This window comes from Dipodomys merriami, unplaced genomic scaffold, assembly GCF_024711535.1.
Source record: "Dipodomys merriami isolate MVZ:Mamm:240054 unplaced genomic scaffold, mDipMer1.0.p SCAF_116, whole genome shotgun sequence".
Lineage (NCBI taxonomy): Eukaryota > Metazoa > Chordata > Mammalia > Rodentia > Heteromyidae > Dipodomys > Dipodomys merriami.
In genome coordinates, this window is record NW_027202449.1 from 2,125,500 (window position 1) to 2,150,446 (window position 24,947).

The following is a 24,947-nucleotide window of genomic DNA, read 5'->3' on the forward strand; positions in this document are numbered from 1 at the left end:
GGGGTCCAGCGCGCGTTACCAACGCCGGTGCCCCAGCCTGCCCCAGCGCTGGCAGCCGCCGTGGCTGCCGCAGAGAGAAAAGAGCCACACAGCCCACTCTCTGTTGTAGGACAGGCCTTCCAACATCTGCCCTGCAGCCAGGCTCCCAGGAGGACTGTGCCATAACCTAAGTTCTGATCTGTCTACTTGTGACCCCAGGACAAACAGGAAGTAAAGGTCTTCATCTTCCTCCTCCTCCTCCTCCTCCCCCAATCAGCTCAGCCTGCACAAACCCAGGGCCTCGTGTCTGCTCCCAGCTCTGCCCCGTGGCCCCAGGGGGAGCTTGAGTGATGGCCGGGTTGCTCTGGGATGCATCCCTGCTCCCAGAACCCAGCGGCAAGCTGCTCTGCTCACCAATGATGCCAAACGAGAAGAGGGTCAGCTGCTTGCCCAGCTGGTCCATGCTCTTCTGCAAGGGAGTCTTAGGCGTCTGCAAGGAGAGACGAGGTTAGGCCGCAGCCCGGCAGCGTGCCCCAGCCCGGCAGCGTGCCCCCGGCCTCTGCCTGGCTCTTTTCCAGACAGATGCCCTTCACTGTGCTGTAGCCTGCTCCGTCCGACAACCTCACAAGGCACAGATTCACTTCCTCCGCCCTAAAGTCCGGGCAAGTTTCTGTCGAACGCTAACCCCTTGATGAACACCTGATAACTGCCTGAAGTGGAATCTGCGTTTAGAAGGGTTGACGCATTAGCCTCGTTGCCTGCATCCTGGGGTAGACAGGGCTGTGTCACTAGTCTAGAATTATCCCAAAGCCCGGCCTACGTCGCCCCTGACTGACCTCTTCCGCCTGCATCATCCTGAACACCTCTCCAAACTGAGACCTCTCTCCGGTGCCAATCACGACCCCCTGCATTCAGAAAGAAAGGTGTGAAAGCAGGGGCGGGGGGGGGGGCGCCCAGGGCCCTGGAGCCTGGAGCCCGGCTTACCTGCCCCTTCCCGCACTGCACCAGCGTTCCCATGAAGACGATGTTGCTCAGGGTGCTGAGGTCGCCGCTGTCCGCCAGGGGGGCGTCTGTCTTGCTGCATGGCTCAGCTTCTCCCGTGAAACTGGATTCATCCACCAGGAGGTCTGTGACCTGGGGGAGCCAAGAGACCGTTGGGGTTTCCTTTTCCCCCCCGTGGATTTTAGCAGCCTGGAACGGCACCCAGAGCCCTGGTGGAGGTCCCCTGAACGAATCCAGACAGCCAGAATCAGAATCGTGGCATCCAGGGGTCAGGGAGTCAGCGAAGCACCCACATGGGCCCTCTTAGAAGACATTAGTTTCTGGATGCTGGAGGCTCATGCCTGAGATCTGAGGATTGGGATTCAAAGCTAGCCTGGGCAGAAAAGTTCACAAAAGTCTTGCCTCCAATGAGCCACTAAACAGCTGGAAGTGGAGCTGTGGCTCAAGCAGTGGAGCATCAGCCTTGAGTGGAGAAAGCTAAGAGCCAGCGCCTTAGTACCAGCACCAAACAAACAAAACTCCCAAGGTCTGTCGGATAGACTTACAATGAAAACGGAAATCAAAGCACTGAGTTCCAAACTCCAGTAAGGAAGAAATCAAGGCCCAGAGAGGCAAATCCTGTCCCAGGTCACACACTGGGGGATGGGGCGGGGCAGGATTTAAACCCCAGGGCTGCCTGCCTGCCAACATAGAGTATGATCAAGGCAGCCTATTCCCCTGTCTTACCTATTCCCCACTCAGCTGACCCAGCACGCCGCTCTTATGAAGCCATTCAATCCTTCAAATACCCCCTTGGAGTTACTACTTCCTACTTTACGGACCAAGTCAGGCACAGCTTGGAATGAAGCCAGGGCTGAAACCCAGACTAATGCTCAGCCCCAGGATCCAATCACTCACTGCTCCCTCAGCCACTTGTGCAGAGGATGCAAGTCTTCATTGGCTGCCTGCCATCCAGACCCCGCCCCTTCCCGAGAGCGTGTGCAGCGCCACCTCCTGGCTGAGCAGTGAGAAGCAGCCTGCCCTGCTTCCCTTGCAGCTTGGAGGCTTGTTGGCAGCTGCTTGTGGGGTCCTTTGCCAGAGGTGGAGTCAGAAGGGCAGAGTCGGCCCTGAGGGTGGGGAGACCCTCGAGGGAGGACCCCACCTTCCCCACACTCTGCCCTGTGGTGGATCTGGAGGGGATGCTCACCTCCGTGAGTCGGATGTCGGCGGGGATCCGGTCTCCGATGGAAAGAGCCACAATGTCTCCGGGAACCAGATCTCGCGCAAGCATGCGCTGGAGCTTTCCGTCCCTGATGCTGCAGTGGAGGAGGGAAAATGGGGGGCCCCTGCTCACACCCACTTTGATGCACTTGGATAAACTGGAGCGATGATAGTAGGAATGCTGTCTTTTCTTGGCAGCCAATGCCTTGCATCTTTATAGGTTTATTGTTTTTCAGTGTATTTATTTTGGTGGTACTGGTATTTAAACTCAGGGCCTTGTGCTTGAGCTGCAGGCGCTCTGACACTTGAGCCACACTCCCATCCCTGGGTGTTACTAGTTTTTAAATTTCTATATCCTAATTCCTGTGTGGCTTTTGGGAGACTCCAAGTCTCATCTGAGAGGTGAGCTGCTGTTCTCTGCCCTACCAGTAAACAGGCTGGGCCATCAGCTTTCTAGAAGCTTCTGCAGGTCCGCCAGAGGTTCTAGGCCTCTGAATGGAGCTGCAGTAAGCTGTACTTCTGTGCTTAGAGAATGTACCACCAAGGGATGAGTGTGTGTGTGTGTGTGTGTGTGTGTGTGTGTGTGTGTGTGTGTGTGTGTGTGTGCATAGAACTGGCTTGGAGTCCCATCAGCGGGGTGGTCTCACATCTGAGGGGGCATGACCTGCTTCACAAGGAATAGCTACAGCCCGGGACAGCAGATGTCCCTCCAGACCCAGTGCATTCCTTCACGGCACCACATGGCGCCTCTAGATCCCCCCGTCCCCCGCTCTCTCTCCCCTCCCCCCATCCCCGTCCTCCCCATCTCCCGCCAGGAAGCTGGGGGCTGGGGGCACAGGCAGGGCAGCTCCTGAGGCAGGCGTGTGGATCCCTGTGCACTGAGGGTCAACTCCAGATCTGCACCCTGAGCTCCCTTTGACACGCGCTGTTCCCACACACGGGGGTTCCACGCCAGGCTGCCCACACGCTATTCCACCTAATATGACACCATAGAATTAAGGGTTCATTTCACCACTAGCCCAGCCACTTTTAAGTCCTGGGCGGGCACAGGTGACCCATGAGACTGCACAACATGGGGCAGGCTACAGGATGTTTCTGGAATTCTCTATTGCACTGAACTGAAACCCTCACGCAGTATCAGTGGATACTTTCCCTTGTCTTTTTCCTTTCTTTGGTGGGAGCTGAGTGACAGCTGGGGCAGGAGATTGACAGGCTGTTCAGCCAATGCCTGGAGATCACCCTTCCCTTGACCCCACCCATGTCCTGTGCTCAGTTGCCTTTAAGGCCTTGAGCCTCCTTTTGGGACTCCAGTGTGCCCTCTGCCCCTCTCTCCTTTGGAAAATATGCCTGGGTGCACCCCGCACTGCTGGGCCTCTCCCACCGTCCACGTCCCTAGACCAGGGACCCTGACTGACATAGACACCAATGACACAGCGGAGGCCCAGAGAGGTTGAATGGCTCACTGAAGGCCACACAGCACGCTGCTGTCAGGGCCAAGACCAGGCCTTCTGACTCCCACTGAGATGTGCTTGTGAATCTACCTCTGCCAAGCATGTGCCCAACTCTGCAGCCCACCGGCTCCTCCGCGAAACCAAGAAGTCCCAGGGAGGCTCTGGCATACCAGTTACATTCCGGGGGCACCAGCTTGGTCAGCTCTTCCAGAGACTTCTCCGACCTGTACTCCTGGCAGGAAATGCACCGGACACGCTGTTTGAAAGAGGAAACCCCACACACCGCCCGCCACGCCCATGAGCTCTGGCGGGTGGGGAAGGGGTCAGGAGATACGCACCTGGACGAAGGCCACCGTGACCACAATGAGGACAGCCTGCGGGGAAGGGGGACATGAGCGCCGGCCTGGCCTGGGAGGGCGGGGAGGCCAGCGGCTGGCGGGGGGGGGGGAAGGCGGGGAGGCCAGCGGCTGGGGGGGGGGAAGGCGGGGAGGCCAGCGGCTGGCGGGGGGGGGGGGACGCAGGGAGGCCAGTGGCTGGTGGGGGGATGGGAGGAGGCGGGGAGGCCGGGGGGGGGGGAGGCTGGGACGCCAGCGGCTGGGGGGGGGAGGGGGGAGGTGGGGACGCCAGCGGCTGGGGGGGGTGGGAGGAGGTGGGGAGGCCAGCGGCTGGTGGGGGGGTGGGAGGAGGCGGGGAGGCTAGCGGCTGGGGGGGAGGGGGGAGGCAGGGAGGCCAGCGGCTGGTGGGGGGGTGGGAGGAGGTGGGGAGGCCAGCGGCTGGTGGGGGGGTGGGAGGAGGTGGGGAGGCCAGCGGCTGGTGGGGGGGTGGGAGGAGGTGGGGAGGCCAGCGGCTGGGGGGGTGGGAGGAGGTGGGGAGGCCAGCGGCTGGGGGGGAGGGGGGAGGCAGGGAGGCCAGCGGCTGGGGGGGGTGGGAGGAGGCGGGGAGGCCAGCGGCTGGGGGGGAGGGGGGAGGCTGGGACGCCAGCGGCTGGGGGGGGTGGGAGGAGGTGGGGAGGCCAGCGGCTGGGGGGGGGTGGGAGGAGGTGGGGAGGCCAGCGGCTGGGGGGGGAGGGGGGAGGCGGGGAGGCCAGCGGCTGGGGGGGGTGGGAGGAGGCGGGGAGGCCAGCGGCTGGGGGGGGTGGGAGGAGGCGGGGAGGCCAGCGGCTGGGGGGGAGGGGGGAGGTGGGGACGCCAGCGGCTGGGGGGGAGGGGGGAGGTGGGGACGCCAGCGGCTGGGGGGGAGGGGGGAGGCAGGGAGGCCAGCGGCTGGTGGGGGGGTGGGAGGAGGCGGGGAGGCCAGCGGCTGGTGGGGGGGGAGGGGGGAGGCAGGGAGGCCAGCGGCTGGGGGGGAGGGGGGAGGTGGGGACGCCAGCGGCTGGGGGGGGAGGGGGGAGGCAGGGAGGCCAGCGGCTGGTGGGGTGGAGGCTGGGACGCCAGTGGCCAGCGGCCGGCCCACCCACCGCCTGCCTTCGCAGACTCAGCAGCACACCCTCCTCCCAAAGCAGCCGAGAAATCACACCGCGCTGTGTTACACAGCAAGCGGCTCACTGTTTTGGATTCTTCCACATAGATACACTTACATCACAGCACTGGGTAACACAAGACGTTTTTTGTGGCTGTTTTTGCCAGTCTTGGGGCTTGAACTCAGGGCCTGGGCTCTGTCTCTGAGCTGCTTTTGATCAAGGCTAGCACTCTACCACTTGAGCCACAGCGTCACTACCAGCTTTTTCTGTGTATGTGGTACTGAGGAATTGAACTCAGGGCTTCATGCATGCTAGGCAAGCACTCTACCACTGAGCCACCTTCCCAGCCAACACAGACATTTTTTTTTTTGGCATGAGTATGTAAGTGTGTGTGTGTGTGTGTGTGTGTGTGTGTGTGTATGTGTGTGTGTGTGTGTGTGTGTGTGTGTGTGTGTGTGTGTGTGTGTGTGTGTGTGTTGGTCCTAGAACTTGAACTCAGGGCCTGGGTGCTGTCCCTTAGCTTTTTGTTCAAAGGGTAGGTGTTCCACCACTTGAGCCACAGCTTCCTGTCTGGCTTTTAGATCCTGATCCTGATCTTCCAGCCTCCTGAGCAGCTGGGTGACAGTGGGCACCACCAGCACCTGGCAGCTGTGATTTGCTTTCTCAAGCGTGCCGTGTTTATCTCTGGGTCACGAGTAAGGACGGCTCCTCTTTGTAACATAACCACACAGAGCTCAGCGTTGCCCTTCCATCCCAGGGGCATGAGAAAAGGAATTTGCTGCCACGTTTTCTGAGCCAAGGCCTAGACGCGACCTCCGTGCCCGTGGCGAGCGCAGTGCCCAAGTCAAGCCCCTGTGCTGGAGACGAAGAGAGCAGCGGCTCATCTTTCCTGCTCGCAGCAAACCTCCTTCGTGGCATGGTCCACGGCGGTCCTGGCAGCCGCGGACGCCGGCACTCACCAGGGCGATGCTGACGGCATCCTCATACTCCTGGGTGAGGACGCTCACCAGGGCGGAGCCCAGCAGCAGCAGGATCAGGGGGTTCTTGAACTGAAAGACGGAAGACAGGGCGGCTGGGGTTAATGTCATGATGAGGGCGTGGCTTCTCGCCTGCGGGAGGCCGTGGTGCCCCCTTCCTCATGCCCTCCAGGGCTTCCAGTCAACCCTTGCCCGCGGAGGGCTCTGGGAAGACCACTCCATCCCCCAGCCTTCCTCAGACCAAAACGACACCTTTGGGGACGTTCCAAAAGAATTCCCACAGAAGGACTTTCACGTGTTAGCGTGTCGGCCCCTTCACGGCGGAGACGGAGCAGCAGCTCACATGGTAGAGAAACGAAAGAAAGCACAGATACAGTGTAGACAGCATGGAAGCAGAAATCAGAGACTCAAATAAACAAGCCACTGGGCCCCGAGCTTCCTACCAGCCAAGGCACAAAGGGAAATGTAATCAGATGTGTGATTGGTGCCTGCGTGCCGGGCACGGCTCTGTCTTTGGAGCTGGGGCTTTGTCTGTGTGCAGGGGAGGCGCAGGGCCCTGGTGCTCCGCTCACTGCTCCCTTTGGAGCTGGGGCTTTGTCTGTGCGCAGGGGAGGCGCAGGGCCCTGGTGCTCCGCTCACTTGCAGCCCCGGGCTCCACGCATCGCCAGTCATCCGACTCTTACACTTTGAGTGACGTAGGCTTGGCATCACCACCCTCTTCTTCTTCTGCTTCTGCTTTTGTGCTGATACCAGCGCTGGAACTCGAGGCCTGGCACTGACCCCCAGCTGGCACTCTACCACTTGGGTCCACAGCTCTCTTTGCCAGTGTTTTGGTCGTTAATTGGAGATGAATCTCATAAGTGGTACTCAATAGACACTTGGTTGAAAATGAACCATACAACTTGTGGGAAGGGATGGGAGGGAAAAACAGGAGAGAGTGAGGGAAGGGGGGACCTTGTCCAGAAAGAAATGTACTCATATGCCAGGCGCTGGTGATTACACCTATAATCCTAGCTACTCAGGAGGCTGAGATCTGAGGATCGTGGTTTGAAGCCAGCCGGGGCAGAAGAGTCCCCTCGAGACTCTCATTTCCAATAAATCACTCAAAAAAGAAAAACAAAAACAAAAACAGAAATGGCGCTGTGGCTCAAAGTGGTAGTGTGCTAGCCTTGAACATTAGAGCTCAGGGACAGCACCCAGGCCCCAAGTTCAAGACCCATGGCTGAAAAAAACCCCAATGCATTTATTATCTGACTTCTGTAACTATAACTCTTCTGTACATCACCTTTCTAATAAAAATTCAATTAAAAAAAAAAGAGTCACAGACTTTTCTTCCCCAGGCTGGCTTTGAACCTCGAGTCTCAGAGCTCAGTTTCCTGAGATCCGATCCCAGGGGTGAGGTGCCTGGCAGTTTGGTACCTTCTTGCACGTGGTTTGCCATAGTCCACCAGCCGGTCTCCAGACTGCCAAGGAGCCCCTTCCTGAGAGACCACGTCAGCCCGAGCACCCCTAGGCCCCCGGGAGCCTGGAACTAGAGGTGTTGCAGCTTGTAACAACATGGGTTCCAGGAATCTTCTGGGCTGGCCAGCACTGTGAAGCTAGGGGCCAACTCTGTGCCAAATGCGTCAATGCACAGCACTGCAGGGCACTGAGAAGCGGGTGATGAGCTGGGCGGGGCCCGCTCGGGGAAGGGAGCTGGCCAATCAGGAAACGTTCTCCACACAGAGCCAGTAGGAAGCCTGGAGCAGTTCAGGCGCCTAGAATGGGGCCAGGGGGATGCGGAAGGCCGGGGAGTTAGCGCCTGGGCAGCTCAGACCCTCGGGTGTCTGGGAAGCGGCCCGCGGGCCTGGCCTTTCCGGCTGTCACTGGTGAAGCGCAGGGCGCTGACTTCTGGACTGGTACCATCAGCCAGAGCGATTTCTATTTCCGCGTTGTCTTTCCTTTTCCTATTGGCTTCTAGACATTTGATTTGTGCACTATCCATTTGGTGCCAGGCTGGCACTTGATGCCAGTGGCTAAGGGGGTGGGGGGGCTGGAGCTAGCTGCCGGGTTCAACTCTCAGCATTGTAACTGAGTGCTAGGGGCCTTGGGGCTCGGGTTGTTGGGTAAAACACAGGATGTTCACAGGAGCCCAAATGTGAGACCCTCAAGAAATGCCTCCTCCTCCTTGTTATGCGTCCATGGCAATACTTGGGGCTTTACTTGTACTTATGAACCACTCGAGCTGGGTGCCAGTGGCTCACACCTGTAATACTAAACTACTCAGGGAGCTGAGATCTGAGGGACCAACCCAGACAGGAAAGCTCGTGAGACTCTTATTTCCAATTACCATCCAAAACAAAGCAGAAGTGGAGCAGTGGTTCAAGTGGCAGAGCACCAGCCCTGTGAGTGGAAAAAGCTAAAGGATAGTGCCCAGGCCTTGAGTTCAAGCTCCAATACTGGCACACACACACACACACACACAGACACACACACACAGACACACACACACACACACAGACACACACACACAGACACACACAGACACACACAGACACACACACACACAGACACACACACACAGACACACACACACACACAGACACACACACACACAGACACACACACACACAGACACACACACACACACACACACACACCAGAAATTGGTTCTTGCTTTGCTCTCCAAAAGTCAGAGTGAGCTGCACATCGTCTTTTCCTGCTGTGTCTGAAACCCTGGGGAAATACATCAGGATTCCTGTACTTCACTCTCCCCCCCCTGTAAAATGGTGATTTGTGGGAGCTTTGAGTCTTGTTTACTAACTCACTTAGCACAACCCCTGGCACACTGCAAGCTGGGTCACTGATCTCAGAGTAAGCACTACAATGCACGTCCTGGCTGCCTGGTGGTTAGTCTTCTCTTCCCGCTCTTCCTGCTGGCTCAGAGCGGCCTGGGCGGGTGGGGAGGATCAGACAGTGCACCACTTCATATCTTAGGAGTTTAAGGTCACCCTGGATCAATATTTAAAGAGTCTATAGCTGTCCCATCCTTCCTAGCGTACGCTGATTAACGCACAGGACAACTATGGTCTCACCTGGTCCAGGTATTTCTTCCACACAGGCTCAGCGTTGTCAGCGATAAACTCATTCCAGCCGTGGACCCGCCGACGTTGTGTCACCGAGAACTCTGACAGTCCCTTGTCCAAATCCACCTGGAAAGAGGTGGTGGTCTCCTGTGAGTGCGCCAAGTCCAGCAACACCCAAGGACCCCGCATTGCAGACCCTACCCTGCGGCCACCTCCTGTGTCCAGAGGACAGGGGGCCTGTCCAAAGCTCCCAGCAGAGAGGGCAGAGAGAAGGCCTGTTCTGTCTGCCCCAGGACTGCCCTACAGCATGGTGCCTTCACTTCAGCAAATGCAGAAACAGGTCTCCCTCCTCTCCCTCCTCCTCCCCCTCCTCTTCCTACCCCCCCCCCTTCATTGCGGGGCATTAGTGGCTCACACCTATAGTCCTTGCTACTCAGGAGGCTGAGATTGTAATTTGAAGGGAAATCTATGAGACTGTTCCCTCCAATTAACAGCAAAAAGCTAGATCTGGAGATGTGGCTCCAGTGGTAGAGTATCAGCCTTAAGCAAAAACGCCAAGCAAGAACACAAGGTCCTGAGTTCAAGCCCAGGAATCTCCCCAACCTGCTGCCCCCCCCCCCAAAAAAAATCAGAAAGGAAAAAAAACCAAAACCATTCCCTAGTGCATAGCTGATAGGTCAAGCTCATTACATGGAGTAAGTACAGGGAAGTTCAGCATCAGTGATAAGGAAAGAAATATAGCTGTTCTGGTTGTGACCTTGCTTTTGAAAGGTCAATTAGAAAGATGGACTTAGAGTGAGACGAATCACTCAGCTGATCCTAGTTTTTGCAGCAGGGAAATATAATTAATTTTCTAGGTAGGAAAAATGTCCAGGCAGGGGAAAATATATTCCCCCCTCCCCTGACACTAAATAAGCAGGGCTGCAGACAGATTTTGGATTGTTTTCCAGAGAAAATGGTCACCTTTCATTGCTAGATTTCTTATTTGCTTTCATAAAGGTGATGGTTCTGAGTGTACACTCTCTCTCTCTCTCTCTCTCTCTCTCTCTCTCTCTCTCTCACTCACTCATAAAGGTGATGGTTTCTGAGTACACATATACACACAGTATGTTTGCTTGGTTCTCTAAAGAAAATGAAGGACATAAAACCAGCACTGGCCTGTGGCCCCAGAAGGAGCTCCCTAGGAAGAACTGGTCGGAGTCTTGTGCAGGACTGGAATTCAAATCCTCGTGAACTAAGAAAATTTTGTGGGCTGAGTACCCAGTGGCTTCTTGATTGGAACTCATGGCTAGACCAGCCATGGATGGATGGATGGATGGATGGATGGATGGATGGATGGATGGATGGATGGATGGATCAGCCCTGGTTGTTCAGGTCTCTCTTTCAGAAGTGAGCAAAGCTCATAAGGAATGAATGCTGTGTGGATGTGTGTGTGCATGTGTACACGTGTGTGAAGGATGTGGGTCTTGGTCCTCCCTAGAAGTTGCAAGCACTCTACTTTTTTTTGGGGGGGGGTCGTGGGTCTTGAACTCTGGGCCTGGGCACTGTCCCTGTGCTCTTCAGCTCAAGGCGAGAGCTCTACCACTTGAGCCACAGAGCCACTTCTGGCTTTTTGCTGGCTAATTGGAGATAAGAGTCTCAGAGACTTTCCTGCCCGGGCTGGCTTTGAACCGTGATCCTCAGATCTCAGCCTCCTGAGTAGCTAGGAAGACAGGTGTGCGCCACGGGCGCCTGGCTAGCACTCCGCTTTGAATCCTACTTTCAGCAACCATGTTGGAGGAGGATTCAGTTCTTACGCAGAAGGCTCTGGCCAAGTCCTCGTTGTGGCACTTGCACGCCTCCTTGGGGGGCAGGGCTGTGACCGCCTTCTCCTTGTCCTCGGCTTTCTGTCCCAGCTGCTTGTCGATCTGTGGAGAGCACGGGTGGCCGGTGAGCCTGAGGGGTTCGGGACTGAGGCCTCCCTCAGGTGCAACCCGCGACCTACGCCAAGGCCAAGGCCGGGACGCCTGGGTCACGCCGAGTCGTGCCAATCACGGTGCAGCTCCTCTCAAGCCAACCTCGTGAACGGAACTGGGTCTTGCAAGACCCACGGACCTATGAAGGACCCTGAGCTTTTTGTCATCCCGCTGTGGAGAGCGCCTCACCGTGGGCGATAGTGGCATGACAGCCTCCTTCCGCGAGACGGTTTAAATAACCCAAGGAAAGGGAGGGAGGCCTGGGAGCTTGAGTTTCTGTGCTGAGAGCCACAGGCCTAGAAGGAAAACCCTTGGAGTCCTTGGGAGGCCGGGACGACACGGAGGGGACCTCACAGCGAGGCCATGGCAGGTAGTGTGGCCCCGTTTCCTCGTACCCCGATACCAGGATGTGATAGCCATCTTTTCCTTTTCCAGGAGGTCACTGGCAGCTGGTAGCGACCAGCTTCTTCCAGCTAAGGCTGGAACAGACAGCCAGTTCCTCTTTCCCTTCCTGCCAGCGCGTCTGCCCTAACCCAGCGAGAGCACCAGGTGCCTCGCTGGTCTACAAGAGCCAACATTACACCCGAGTCCACGCTGTGCCTCAGTGTGCCCGCGCAGACACAGAGCAGGGACTAGCCCCGTGTACGCCAGGTCTGTCCACCCAAGGCCTGCCCACGGCCACGGTAAACGCCCAGCACGCGACGGCCCCCCTGCAGCGGTCCTAACCCACTCTGGTGCTTTGTCTACGGCACCCCCTGCGCCCCATTCCTGCGTCCCCATCCGAGGCAGGCCCGGGGCTCCCGCAGCCGTCCTTGGTCACGCCAGCTCTTTCGGGCTCTTCCTGGGTGATCACACCGCACTCAGTTTGCACACAGCATCCGGGATGACCCTGAAGAGGGCGATGAGCCTCAGGGAGCCACACACCCCCTCGGCCTCCAACAGGCAAACACACCGACCCCCCACCCCACCCCGGGCCTTGCTGACACCTGACTTGCTCCTGAGACCCCCATGTTGGACACCCCAGGTGTAAAACACGAGTGCTGTTCGAAGCCACCAAAGTCTAGGGTTCTAGAGGCCACAGGACCGAGGCCGGCCACCGCCTGCCCCGGAAGGATCCGGCTGAGTCCACAGACCCACCCATGTGACCCCTGCACAGGACGGGGCCTCACAAAGGCTTCTCGTGTGCAACTCACATGGAGCATGCGAACAGACGGCACTCAGAGGTGCTGCAGGGGAGGTGGGGTGCAGGGCGGGAGAGGGGGTGCTGGGCGAGGCTGCTGGGAGGTCTCATGACCTGTTCCCGGAGCCCCTCTGGGACTGAGGCGGGGGCGGGGCACGTGGTTGCCATGGCAGTAGCCATGCCCCACGATGGGGGCTGGGGGGGCGTGGGGACCAGTCTGTGGCAGGGCACGGTGGAATTCACAGCACAGCCGTCCTTCCACGTTGCGACACTGCTTGTAGGTGTGGCTGAGCCCACGCCCACGCCGTGGGCACAGCTGGACCAAGCCTGGTCTGCCCGCTCTCACCAAACAACCCCGTGTGGCTCAGCTTCCCCCTGTGATCCCTGCCCTGTGCCAAGGGGCCATGCAAGCGTGTGTCTTTACAACAACAATGAGAGCAACCTCAGAAAAGCTCCCAAGCATGGGAAAATAAACAAGGATCATGTTTTCTTTCTTCTCCTTCCTTCCTTTCTTTTCTTATCTTTCAGTGCTTGTAGAAAGGAATTACCATTCGACAAATCAGATTAGGGACACAATGCCGCTTGATCCATGACACCGCTTTCTTTGGTGTGTGTACGCCAGTATTGGGCTTGAATTTAGGGCCTTAGACTCTCCCTTGGCTTTTTCACACAAGGCTGGTGCTCTACTACTTGAGCCACAGCGCCACTTCCAGATTTTTGTTGGTTAATTGGAGGTAAAAGTCTCATGGACTTTCCCGCCCTGGCTGGCTTTGACCCACAGTTCTCGGATCTCAGCCTCTGAGTAGCTGGGACTAGAGGCCTGTGCCACTGCCCAGCCTTGCCACACTCTGGATTTGTCCTGCCTGCTTTGGAATCCTACACAGGTGCTCTCGGTCTGGTGTGAAACTCCTCGGTGCTGTGATCCGTTTTCTGGATTACCATGCACAGCGAGGTATCTCACTGTACGCAGCATGCCTGTGCCGGCATGCAGGTTGCAGGCCGCTACGCACAGGCCCAGCCCCATCGAGTCCTCTGGTGGACACGGGCCTGGGACACCTGCTCCTGAGAACCTGGGGTGATCAGTTACCTGGACACTTCCACTGCTTTCCCAAGAGCTGACTCCACTAGCCAGAGCTGGAGAAGGAAAGCGGTGCAGAGAGCCCCAACTAAGTTGGTCAGTGTATGAGAGAGAGAGAGAGGAGAGAGCACGCTTTTGCTCCCTGCACAAGTCAGGGCTCTGGCGGAAGCGACCAGCCCCTGGGTCCTCAGGCCGCCTTTGCTGTCAGGAAGCCCATGGCTGAGTTCAGATAATGGGGCATCATATTGCGCCTTCTTGAGCTACAGTACAAATTGCTGGCAAAGTCTGGCGGCCGGTCTGGAGGGGGCCTGGCTTCACAGGGAAGTGGGTGGACGACAGGCCAGGAGATTGGGCAACAAGAAAACACGGTGCCAGCTGCGGTGGTAGGAACGTCACAGTTGGTGGAGGAAGTGCCCGGCGTCCTGAAGCTGGGGTGGACCCCGGGCTGTTTATGGGACTGGAATCGATGACTTTCTATATTTTATGGATATAAAACTAAATATAGACTTGTACACATACATCTTCCCTTCCTCTTGAGATGGCCGTGTCCACCCAGAGCAAAGAGAACACCCAGCAACGGACTCTTGATTGCCAAATACAATTCCTTCATAAAAAGCAGCCAGGAGCTGGGCATGGTTCGTGTCTGCGATCTCAGCTCCACGAGGAGAATTGTCCTTCAAGGTCAGCCAGGCAAACAGTTAGCAAGATGCCAACCAAGAGCTGGGCCTCACACTAGAGGCCTGCCATCCTGGCTACCTGGGAAGCATGAAAAGGAGGATCGAGGCCCAGGCTGGCCCAGGTAAAAATACAAGTCCTTATCCCCAAGATAAAGCAAAAAAAGTCTTAGGGTGTAGCTCAAGTGGTAGCGTGTTTATCTAGCAAGTGTGAGGTCCTGAGTTCAAACCCCAGTATAGACAGACAGACAGACAGACAAATATAGCCACGCTGGGGTGAGGAAAGCGTGGCCTGCGGCTACTGCAGCCAGCGCCCCGGTGCAGGGCTCCAGGCCGGGCAGGCCATGCGCATGGGCCGTGTGAACTGGGGCAGGTTGGGCTCCTTTTGGACTCCCAGGAGTCTCGTGAGGCCTTCCCTGCTCCTCATGAAAGGCATGCTGGGTAATGTGAGGGAGGCTCAGCATGGTCTTTGGGCTCTATTAGGTTTTCATTTGTAGCATGAGTAATCAAAACAAAGAAGAGTACAGGCACAGAACTCCGTGCCGGGTCAAGGAGGGTATTTTTTTTTTTAATTAAGAAACGATTGCTTAGCCAGGTGTGGTGACTCAAGCGTGTAATCCTAGCTGGTTGGGAGGTGGAGACTGAGGCTTGTGGTCTGAGGCCAGCCCGGGCATAAAAGTTGGCAAGATTTCATCTCAACCCTGGCTGTGTTGGTGGCACAGTGGCAGGGCCTGCCACCCTCAGTGACTGGGAAGCACCCGTCGGGGGTTCAAGAACAACCGAAAAAGGGACCAGAGGCCTGTCTCAAGTGGTCGATGCCTGCCTTGTAAGCAAAAGGCCCTGAGAGTTTGTTGAAGGCTAGGTATGGTGGCTCACACCTGTAATCCCGGCCTCCAGGCCCTCCCCTCTCCTAGGGCTGGCCAGGCGACCGCAGGACCACCTCTCTCACCCAGCCCAGCTTCTTCTGGAGGAAACCCCCTGTCCAGCAGGAGGTCTTCAGGGCCACAGGTGGGCACTACACCTAGCCTTTCTCTCCACTGCCAGTCACTCCATGCCCCAGAGGCCCAAAGTCCAAGGAAGGCGGCAGTCAGAGGCCAGGATGAAGCCCTGGTGGCCCTGTCAACCCTCGGCATCAAATCCAACTTTGCTGCTCTGCGTCAGCAAGGACCCTCTCGTGGGGAGCCACCTCCTGGTCTGTGGGTGTGAGACCAGCGGGCACACAGAGATCCCGGTGCGGGAGGGCCCGGTGCCTGTCCACGCTCCACCGGCGTCATCTTCAGGGTGCTTTTATTTCACCTTGGACGCTGCGCTGTGTGGATGGAGCGTGAGGACGCAGCAGCGCACGCGCAGGTCAGAGGACGGGCAGCGTGGTTCACACGTGGGCCCACCTCTCTCTGCCCTCTGCAGCTGCGGCCATCTTTCCTTGGTGGTGGGACATGCCCAGTGGTTACCCACAGGACACAGCATCGAAGAGCAAAGCCCGCCATGACTGGCGGGGAGCCAGAGAGAGAGAGAGAGAGAGAGGAAGACAACAGAACACCCTGCTGTCCTTCAGCATTTGGTCCCACGGACCATGCAGTCAGCTTCGCAGGCGCTAACCCCGTCACCTCAAACCCTACACCCTTTCTTCCCTCCCCTTGGTCTCTCCTACCCACGGGTCTAAAATCAGTCCTTGTGTCAAGAGCCCCCGGGGGGTTGAGCAGGGGGCGGGGAGTCCCCAAGAATAGGGCCTATGTGCCACCAGCCTGCCCTGTCCGCCCACTGGCACCGCTGTGGGACCTGGGAGCAGGCTCCGACCTTCCGGCTACAATCTAGGCTCTGGCCTAACAATGCTGCTTCACACACGATGCCAACCCTCCCCCCCCCGCCCCCTCTGCCCTCCCTCATCCACCCCTGCCAGCTTTGTATGTAGGCACTGCACAGCCCTGGGGGCCCCTGGAGAAACTCCCCGCTAAATCCGATTACCGGATGGGGAGGGAGGAGAACTCAAGCTGGAAGATCTTTGGTCACTCATGGTTTCTAAGCCTGCTGAAGTGGCCATTGTGCAGCCCTGACTTAGGAGGAAGAGCCGCTGAGGGCCAGCGCTCGCCCGGATGTGACCCCTGTGGGCACCTGCTCACACCCCAACAATTACACCCCACCCAGGTGGCGGGGGTCATGTGCAGTCAGGTCTCAAGCACCCAACGGCCCAACCTCGGGCAGGCGGGTGCCGCCATGCCTCCGGCTTGACATCCAGGCGCACCGAGCACAGAGTGCAGAGAGTATGGAGGAGTCCCCTCCTGACCGTGCCCTGCGCTCATCTCGCAGGCGGGCCGTTACCAGGGCAGCGTGAAGGCCGGCGTGCCCAGCCTGCTTGCTGCCCATCTCCGGAAGCTGAGGCTTGTGATCCTAACCCAGCAAACTCCCGACCCGTGTAAGTGTCATTCTGCCCACGCACGTGGGCCTGAGCACTTGCCAATAGCGGAACGAAAGGAGTCCCAGCCCGGAGCCTGGTGGCTCACAGCTGTCATTCTAAGCTACCCAGGAGCCCGAGATTGGGAAGACCATGGTTTAGTTCAAGGGACTTCATCTCACTGGAAGAAGCTGGGTGTGGTGTGTGCACCTGTCATCCCAGCTATAGGAAGTCTAAAGTAGGTGGATCACAGTTCAGGCCCACGCAGAAAGCAAGATCCTATCTCAAAAAATAACCAATGTGAAAATAAAAAGGGCAGGAGGCATGGTTCAGCAGTAAAGCACCTGCCTAGCACACAGCAAGTTCAGAGTTCAAACCCTAATGCCACTGGGGGGGGGGGGGGGGGGAGTCTGAATAAAGACCAGCACCTAAGAGAAACACCAACAAAAAGACAACTGTGGAGCAGACTACGTGCAGAGCAGCTGCAAGCTTTTCTCCGTGAATCACTGAATTTAGGAAAATGCGTCTTTCCATTTCTGAGGATGGTGGTCTCTGACATGGCCTCAATCTCCCATCCTCGCTCTGGGATAGCCTCCCGGGGAGGGTGGACTGCCCCCAGACTGGCTTCAAAAGGCCGAGTGAGACAGGAATGCTGACACATCGAGCGCCAACAAGGAAATGGGCTGCGAACGACCGACGGGGGCTGGGAAGTGCCTGGGGCCCTCCATGGCCCCAGAGGGCCCGGACGGAGGTGAGGGCCCCGACCCCCAGCCCCAGGCCACCCTGGGAACCAGGAGCTCCTCGAAGCTACCCCAGATTTCAACCCACGGGGCCAGAGATACGATTACAAGCGGCGCGGTTCTAGAGTCGCCTGTGGCACTGAATAGATAACTGGACTAACAGATCGAATCTGGACTGAATATTGACAATCACATCAGAAGAAAGGCGTTACCTCACGCTCTGCTATTGTATTATCGATTTATTTTATAGTCGAGTAATAAACACACAGCGATTTTGTTGCAGTGAAAATCTTATCGCTTTTGTGCCTACACTGAGATCTCACTTGGCTAGAAATAATTTTAGTCAATACAGGGGGTTGTAAGCTAATGCTTTTGGTCACCTCTGAGGGTCGAACCCAGGGCCTTGTACCTATCAGGCAAGTGTCCACCACTGGAGCTATGCCTCCAGCCCTGCTGTTTGTATTTTGTTTTTCAGACAGCTAGCCTTGAACTTGTGAACCTACTGCTTCTGCTTCCTAAGTCATAGGGATTACAGGCCTGTGCTACCATGCCCAGCTTGCAATCCATTTCTTTAAGTAGTCCACACGTGGCTGGGTCTAAAGGTTCAAGCCTATAATCTTTTTGTTGTTGTTGTTGTTGTTATGGGTCTTAAACTCTGGGCCTGGGCGCTGTCTCTCAGCTCTTCAGCTCAAGGCAAGCGCTCTACCACTTGAGCCAAGGCACCACTTTCAGTTTTCTGGGGGTTCATTGGAGATAAGAGTCTCATGGACTTTCCTGCCCAGGCTGGCTTTGAACTATGATCCTCAGATCTCAGCCTCCTGAGTAGCTAGGATGACAGGCTTGAGCCACCGGCACCTGGCACAAGCCTACAATCTCAGTTACACAGGAGACAAAGATCAACCAAGAAGACCATGGTTCAAGGCCAGCTCAAGCAGGAAGTCTTCCAGATCCCATCTCAGTTAATAAAGCTGGGTACAGTATTGCACACTTGACATCCCAGTTACCAGGGAAGTGTAAATAGGAGGACTGCAGTCCAGGCGGGCCCAGGCAGTAGATCACCAAAAAGGCAAGTCTGACAGTGACTGTGATTGCTTTTTATAGAGCTTCCAGGGCCTCACACAGCTGTGAATAAACTAACGGCGATCATTTCCAGCCTTCAAAGCTTCCCGGGGTCCCTGTGGCTGGAGGGTTAGGTGGCCATCTGTGCAGCCTGGTCCTTCTCCCACCAGCCCACCTCATCCTGCCAGCCTGGAACTGCCTGGAACCTGCACAGATCCCTCCTCATCTTTCCACTCCTGTTCATCTAAGCATCAGCGTGATTGGCGCCTGGGGCAGGGAGTGGGCGTGGCTCTGTCAGCAGGCACCCACGGCCGGCTCGGTCCATCTGTTGGGATGGGGTCTGGCTCTGAGGAGGCAGGGAGCATGGCAGCTTCCCAGAGTGCAGCAGGTGTCTGGAAGCAGGACTTCCCTTTTCCCTGTAGCCATTCCCTTCCTGCGAGCTCAGGGTAGCAGAGAGGAAATTTTTCCAATGAGAAAATGAAGGGTCTCTCCAACACCTTTCTTTTCATTAGCCTGGGATGTGGCAGGAGCGGGGTGGGGGTGGGGTTCACTTCAGTCTAGTCTCTGCTCAGTCCAGTCCCTCTGCTTGTCTATCCGTCTCCATGAGGGGAGTGGATCAGAATTAGACCTCTCGCTTTCTCTGCTGATGGTTGGCCCCCCTTCACACTTGTGTGCTCACAGCCTGGCAATACTGGGTGCAGTCAGTGCCAGTGCCAGGAAAGACCAAAAGTGGGCCTAGTCAGGAGGCTCCCTGTCCACCTCCTGACTCAGTGATGCTTGCCTGGAGGCTGAAGGACAGGGAGACAACCCAGGAATACTTCCCAGCACACCTGGCCAGCTGGGCGAAGCTGGGGGGCGCAGAGGCCAGGCCAGGGCGTGACCTACGCCAAGTGCTCATGAGCCAGGACGGTGGTGGGAACCGTCACTTTAGCAAATATGCCTTCTTTCCTGACTTGGAGAGTTCTAATCAGGAAGGCAGGCAGCGTGGTGGAGGCGGGGCCTCTCCTGATCTCCTCCCTCATCTCCTGCTTGTTTGGCTTTGCTGGGGTCAGGGAGCAGGCCTCCAGCATGCTAAGGACTTGTTCCCCCCCCCCCCAGGTGTGACCTGCCATGGCCCAGGCCGCCTTTGTAGACAGCACACCTTGTCTGTCTTTCAGCTGGCCATGGCTGTGGCTGCTGCATCAACAACCTGAAGCGGAAGGCTGTGCGGGGCCCCAGCCTCTGGGCCAGGCCAGGTTATCAGGTAGCGGCTTGCCCGTCTGTGACTGAGAACACCTGGCTCTGCGGCCAGCTGGGGACCGTCCCCGGCGAGGCGGAGGACCTGGCTGACCGTGGAGGGTCCTCCCAAGCCGCTCCGGAGGACGGAAATCCCCCGGCTGGCGCGGATCCTCCCCAGCATCCCCACGAGGATCCCTGCACACCTGGACAACATCTGGAGACCTGATCATGGCCAGGGACCCTTCAGGGGCCCTTGGAAGATACCCAGCCCGATGCCAACATCGGAAAAAGGAGGGAAAGCAAAAAGTGATGAAGCAAAGGCAGCCCGTGTTCACAGACAACTTCACACCCGCTTCCGACCACACGGGGACAGGAAGGGCTCGGCCGCCGGGTCCCGGCAACGCTGACTGCAGCTCATGATCACAGGAAACACGATGTCCACTCTACAACCCCTGCCGTGACCCCATCTGAACTCACACCATCCTGAGGTATAAAATTCTCCTTGCAACTGAAAAACGTATCTAAGAATCTTGCCACCAGTGTTGACTACTGGCCAGCTCTGGGCGGAAAAGATGAAAACCTGAAGCGGTTCTCAGCCGATTGTTTCTCATTAACAAGCGTGTGTAGGCGGGAGGTTTCCCTCCATTGGCTGAGGGGCCACAGCTGGGGCTGACCGACTTCTGGGGCTGAGCCGCAGCCGGGCTCAGTGTGTTCCCGCTGTCTCTGAGGATGGGTGGATGGACGGACTCGGGGCTCCTCTCAGCTCTACGGTGTCCCCAGACCGAGTAGGGGAGACCCCGGTGGGTCACCACCCTCCCTGCTTCCCCAGCTGCTCTGAAGCAGGCCCAGGAAGGACAGGGGCCTAAGTAACAGCAGAGTCCACGGGTTCCCCAAGACACTCGGGGTCCTCTGTCCCGCTGGCTTATGTTAGAAGGTCCCCTGGGGGTCAAAGTCAACGGCAGCTTGGAGAGGTTTGTAAAGCTGCATAAGAGCAGCAGGCCGGGCACACCTGCTGCCTCCTGGCTCTCATTAGGCGATAAGCACTGGGAACTTAGTTTTTTCCTTTTAACATACTCTAATTTTCTTTCTCTCCTCCAATTCCAGTAGCGTTTAAAATCTGGCCACTCAGGATTTCAATTGCCCTGGAGTCAGAGCAACCTAGATGAGTTTCCTTGCTGGCTGCGTGAACCTCAGGGCCCCAGGTAACTCTCTGCCTCAGTTTCTCCTCCGCAGCGTGGGCTGTGTGGGAGGGCTAATTGTTGAGCCAGACGCAGCCCACCGCCAGCTTCCAGTGACCGCCAGCGGCTGTCAGAGCCGGGGGAGGAGGGGTAAGCCAGGTCAGAGCGGGGTGCCCAGCCCCACACGCAGGCCTGGGGTGAAGGAGAGGTTGCCCGCCCCCCTACAGCCCGGGCCAGGACCCCCAGACTCACCAGGGCCTCCTCCTCGTCCCTCTCCAGAGCCTCGTACTGGTGGCCCTGGCCTGGGAGGCTGAGCTTCTGCAGGAATCTGAAGCGTCTGGCCACCATGGCTGGGCGCCCAGGTGTCTCCACCGCTGCTGCCCCACGGTGTCCGGTGTCTGTGTTCCAAGTGTGGCGCCGGGAGCCTCCCGGGCCACCTGGTTACCAGGTAGTGTGCACCTGCCCGCCCAGCCCAGGCCCCGCCCAGCCCAGGCCCCGCCCCTCTGAGGACCTGGGGCAGAGGCAGCCCAAGGGAGTGGCCTAGATAAGTTGTAACAATCCCCCAGGCTGCGGGGGGCCGGGGCCGGGCCCGGCCAGGGCTGCTGGGAGCCATTGCTTGTTCAGACCCCGCTTCCAGACCTATTCCTATCTGAGACAGGGGCTGGGGGGGGGGAGGGGCGGGATGGTCAACTAATGGCTGCCCACTCATGTCTGCTGCCGTGTGGCTCTGGACAGGTTGCCAAGGCCAGGATCTCACCCACAAGGGCCTGGCAGTGAACCCAGGGTTTGAGGGTGGCACAGGGTGGTGGTGGGTGATCCGGAGCCCCTGGCTCTCTCCAGCAGGGTGGGCATCGGTGCCTGCCCAGGTGGGAGGCCTCGGGTGCCTTTGGTTTCCCCCGGGGCCTGGGGTTAAGGTCCTGGGGGATAGAGCCTCCTTCCTGGGGAAAGGCGGGCCCCTGTGCCGGGGGTGGGGCTGCAGCCCCGCTCACAAGCTCGCAGGACAGGTGCGGCCAAGCAGCACCAGGTCCTTCCGCTTCTCCAGGCAGTCCCACCCAGGCCTGGCCCGCTGAGCCTCCCCCAACCCCGCCTCCCGGCCTCCTCCCCAGGGAAGGTACTTTGGACTGCAGAAGACCTTCTGTGTTTGTCTGTGTTCTTGAAGGGCCCCCCTTTGAGCAAATATTTGTCACATTCCTCACCAGCTCCCCACGGGCAGGCGGCCACCCCAGCCCTGCTCATCCTGACCCGGGGCCCTTCCTGTCTCCCCTGCCTCCTCCCTTCTCAACCACGCCAACCTCCGCGTGGTCCCCACCCACCAGTCCCAACAAAGTTGGCAGAGGCCAGGGAGAGAGCCGAGCCCAGAAGTGTGCTTTCAGCCGTCCCTTTATTTAATTTTAGTTTTTGGCTGGTGCTGGAGCTTGAACTCAGGGCTGGGATGTGGTCCCTGAGCCTTTTCATTCAAGGTTGGCACTTTACCACTCCATGTCTGGCTATTTGGTGGTTCATGGTTGATAAGAGTCTCGTGGACTTTCCTGCCCAGGCTGGCTATGAGCCTCGCTCCTCAGATCTCAGCCTCCGGCGTGGCTAGGATGACAGCGTGAGCCGCCGGCGCCCCGCTTTCTCTTTCCTTGAGTTGCCCGACCTTGGGTGACTGCCTCCACCTGTGCTACCTCAGTTTACTCATCTGTAAATTGAGGGTGTCACACCTACCTGTAGGAGTCAAGGTCCCCGCAGGCCACAGCACCCTCAAACCGAGCGACCTGGGAAGCATTGAGAAACGGGAGAGGCAGCGGATACGGGAGAGGGCTGCTGCTGTATGCGACCGGGAGCTTCAGAGCAGAAAAATGGCTCTGGTCCCAAGACCAGAAGGCAAAGATCTCTGAGACAGGCGTGTGAAGGGAAGGGGGGTCCCGGACTGACGGAGCGAAGGAGGCGCTGGGAGCCGGGCCCCAGGCCCTGAGGTGCTGGGAGCTCACACTGGATCCCGCTGCCCACCGCAGAAAGTCCTCTGGAAATTCCATACCGAAGAATACTCAAGAGCAGGCCTCGGTTATTTCTCAGCGCCTCTCCAGCGAGCATTCCGTGAATTTAGGCCCATGCGGGGTGGTTGGCGGCAGGGACCCCGTCCTGTTCCCCAGCACCCAGGACCTGTTCCCCAGCGCTGACGCATGGCCCAGCCCTGGCCTCCACAGCTCCCCCACCAGGAGCTGGAACCAGGGAGCGGGTGTCGGGGGGGGGGGGGGCCCTCTCCCGGGGGCTGTGGTGGGTCACACCAACCTGCTGGATGGAAAACTGGAGATGTCCCCGAGTGAGGATGTGCATTGTGATTTTAAAAATTGGCTTCAGGGGCTGGGAAGGTGGCTCAGTGGTAGAGCGCTTGCCTTGCATGCTTGAGGCCCTGGGTTCGATTCCTCAGCACCACATAAGCAAAAAGAAAAGAGCCGGAAGTGGCGCTGTGGCTCAAGTGGTAGAGCACTAGCCTTGAGCTGAGGAGCTGAGGGACAGCGCCCAGGCCCAGAGTTCAGGACCCACAACCGGACCCAAAAATAAATAAATAAATAAAAATTGGCTTTATTGTTATTCTAGAGGTGATGCACAGAGGGCCTACGATGAGTGCGCTGCCTTCCTACAGCGTCTCCTGCTCCCTCCCTCCTCCCAGCCCCTCCTGCAGTGTGATTTACGAAGAACAGAACCACTCTGGCCCACACACTGACCTGCTAGCTTCTTTCTAATGATCGGAGCTTTTCTCCCTGACTGGCTTGCACACTGTTTTTCTAGATGTTTCCAGGCCACTGGCAAAGCTGGCCCCTTCTTTCCCGGGTACTTGTCAAGTGGAGCCTTTGTAAATTGGTTGGTGTCTGTTGGTTCTCACGCTCTCTTGGGAAGGTCAGGCTCTGTGTCTTTGGGTGGCTGGACGGTGGACTGGCGCAGGAAGCGTGGAGGTTAGTTAGGTGTCTGCAGGCCCCGCTTCTCGCTGGTCTTTCCTCCGGCCGTCGGAGGTTTTCCGCGGTGTGCTGGCCTGCCCTCCCTGCTGTCCCGTGTGTGTGTGTGTGTGTGTGTGTGTGTGTGTGTGTGTGTGTGTGTGTGTGTGTGTGTGTGTGTGCTTTCGGAGAGCAAGCACTTTTCTCTCTCCTTTCATCCTTGATTTGGAATAAACAGTTTATTCAAAAGCCCGGCTTTCTCCCTCCCCAGCCTCATGTCTGGATTTACACCTCATGGCCGTCACCAGCTGACTTCAAGAGTTTCTTTCCTTGCAGCGTTTCTTGCTTGTTCTTTCTTTCTTTCTTCTATTTTCTTCTGCCTTCAACTGGGAAATGTGAGCCCCTCTGTCTCCCGCACCCCCCCCCCCCAGGATGCTCATTGGACAAGGCAGCAGGCTGGGAAATCAGAATTCTGTAGCCCGGTCTGTAGGCTGGCGGTGGCGCGTCGGGGCGGGCCGGGGACAGAAGCATCCAGCCTTTCTGGAAAGGTCTGTTCTCAGCACCTTGAGCAACGAATGAGGTCACGCCTGCCAACTCCCTCACTCTCTCCTTGGGAGTGCTGGCCTCTCTTCACCAGCTCCTTACTGCCCAGCCATGCACCTGGCCCCGATGAAATCACAAGCTGCCAGCACTTTATTTGGTAATAAACAGCGTGCCCAGGCCGGGCAGTAAAGGAGTCCTTTGCAGCAAGGGCGTACTGCACAAAGGGGCGTTGGAGACGGATCTGCAAGTGGTAGGAATGGTTTGGGGGTACGGCTTCTTGCATGACCCCCCACCTGTTTGCTTCTAACATCTGTGTCCACTGGCGAGATCACTGGGCAGAGGCGGGAGATAGGACAGGAGATAAAAGCAGTTGGGTCATTCAGTGAATGTTTTCTTGAGTACCTGTGTGCAGCAGGGGCCCTGTCCCTGCCTCTGCGCCTTCTTTGAGGCGGTGACAGAGGCTGCCACGCATAGCGATGGGCTAGGGAGAGAGGAGGGGCTCAATCAGGACCCCAGGAGCCACGTGTCTAGACTTGACCTCTGGAAACTCTGAGGATTGTCGCAGATTTGTGAAGCCGTCCTGGACCGTCTGACTCCAGTACTGACCAGTGCCCCTGGAGGAGGCCGCAGGAGCCGCGTGTGGCAGTCCATGACTGAAACCCCAGCTACCTGGGAGGCAGAGATCTGGAGGATCACCAGTGAAGACTGGAGGGGGAGCGGCATCTCAATCAATAGAGCCAGGCGTGGTGGCACAGGTGTGTGACCCCAGCTTTGCAGATGACATAGGTAGGAGAATCAGCCTGAGGTTGGCCAGGAGCAAAAGCACGAGACCCTATCTGAAAAACAATGAAAGCAAAACAGGACTGGGCTGTGGCTGAA

At 57.7% G+C, this 24,947-nt stretch overlaps 1 protein-coding gene across 1 annotated transcript in view; it reads right to left on the reverse strand.

The window, feature by feature from the left end:
* LOC138822802 (calcium-transporting ATPase type 2C member 2-like) overlaps positions 1-21,006 on the reverse strand; it is a 36,667-nt gene extending 15,661 nt beyond the window's left edge. The window contains exons 1-10 of the mRNA XM_070015726.1: positions 20,860-21,006; positions 10,930-11,040; positions 9,143-9,259; positions 6,051-6,140; positions 3,971-4,006; positions 3,803-3,864; positions 2,168-2,276; positions 964-1,113; positions 816-884; positions 394-469 (exon numbers count right to left, since the gene is read on the reverse strand). Of these exons, the coding sequence (XP_069871827.1) occupies positions 394-469; positions 816-884; positions 964-1,113; positions 2,168-2,276; positions 3,803-3,864; positions 3,971-4,006; positions 6,051-6,140; positions 9,143-9,259; positions 10,930-11,040; positions 20,860-20,955 (916 nt within the window). The 5' untranslated portion in view covers positions 20,956-21,006. The remainder of the gene's footprint in view (positions 1-393; positions 470-815; positions 885-963; positions 1,114-2,167; positions 2,277-3,802; positions 3,865-3,970; positions 4,007-6,050; positions 6,141-9,142; positions 9,260-10,929; positions 11,041-20,859) is intronic.
* Between the last annotated feature and the right edge of the window lie 3,941 nt (positions 21,007-24,947).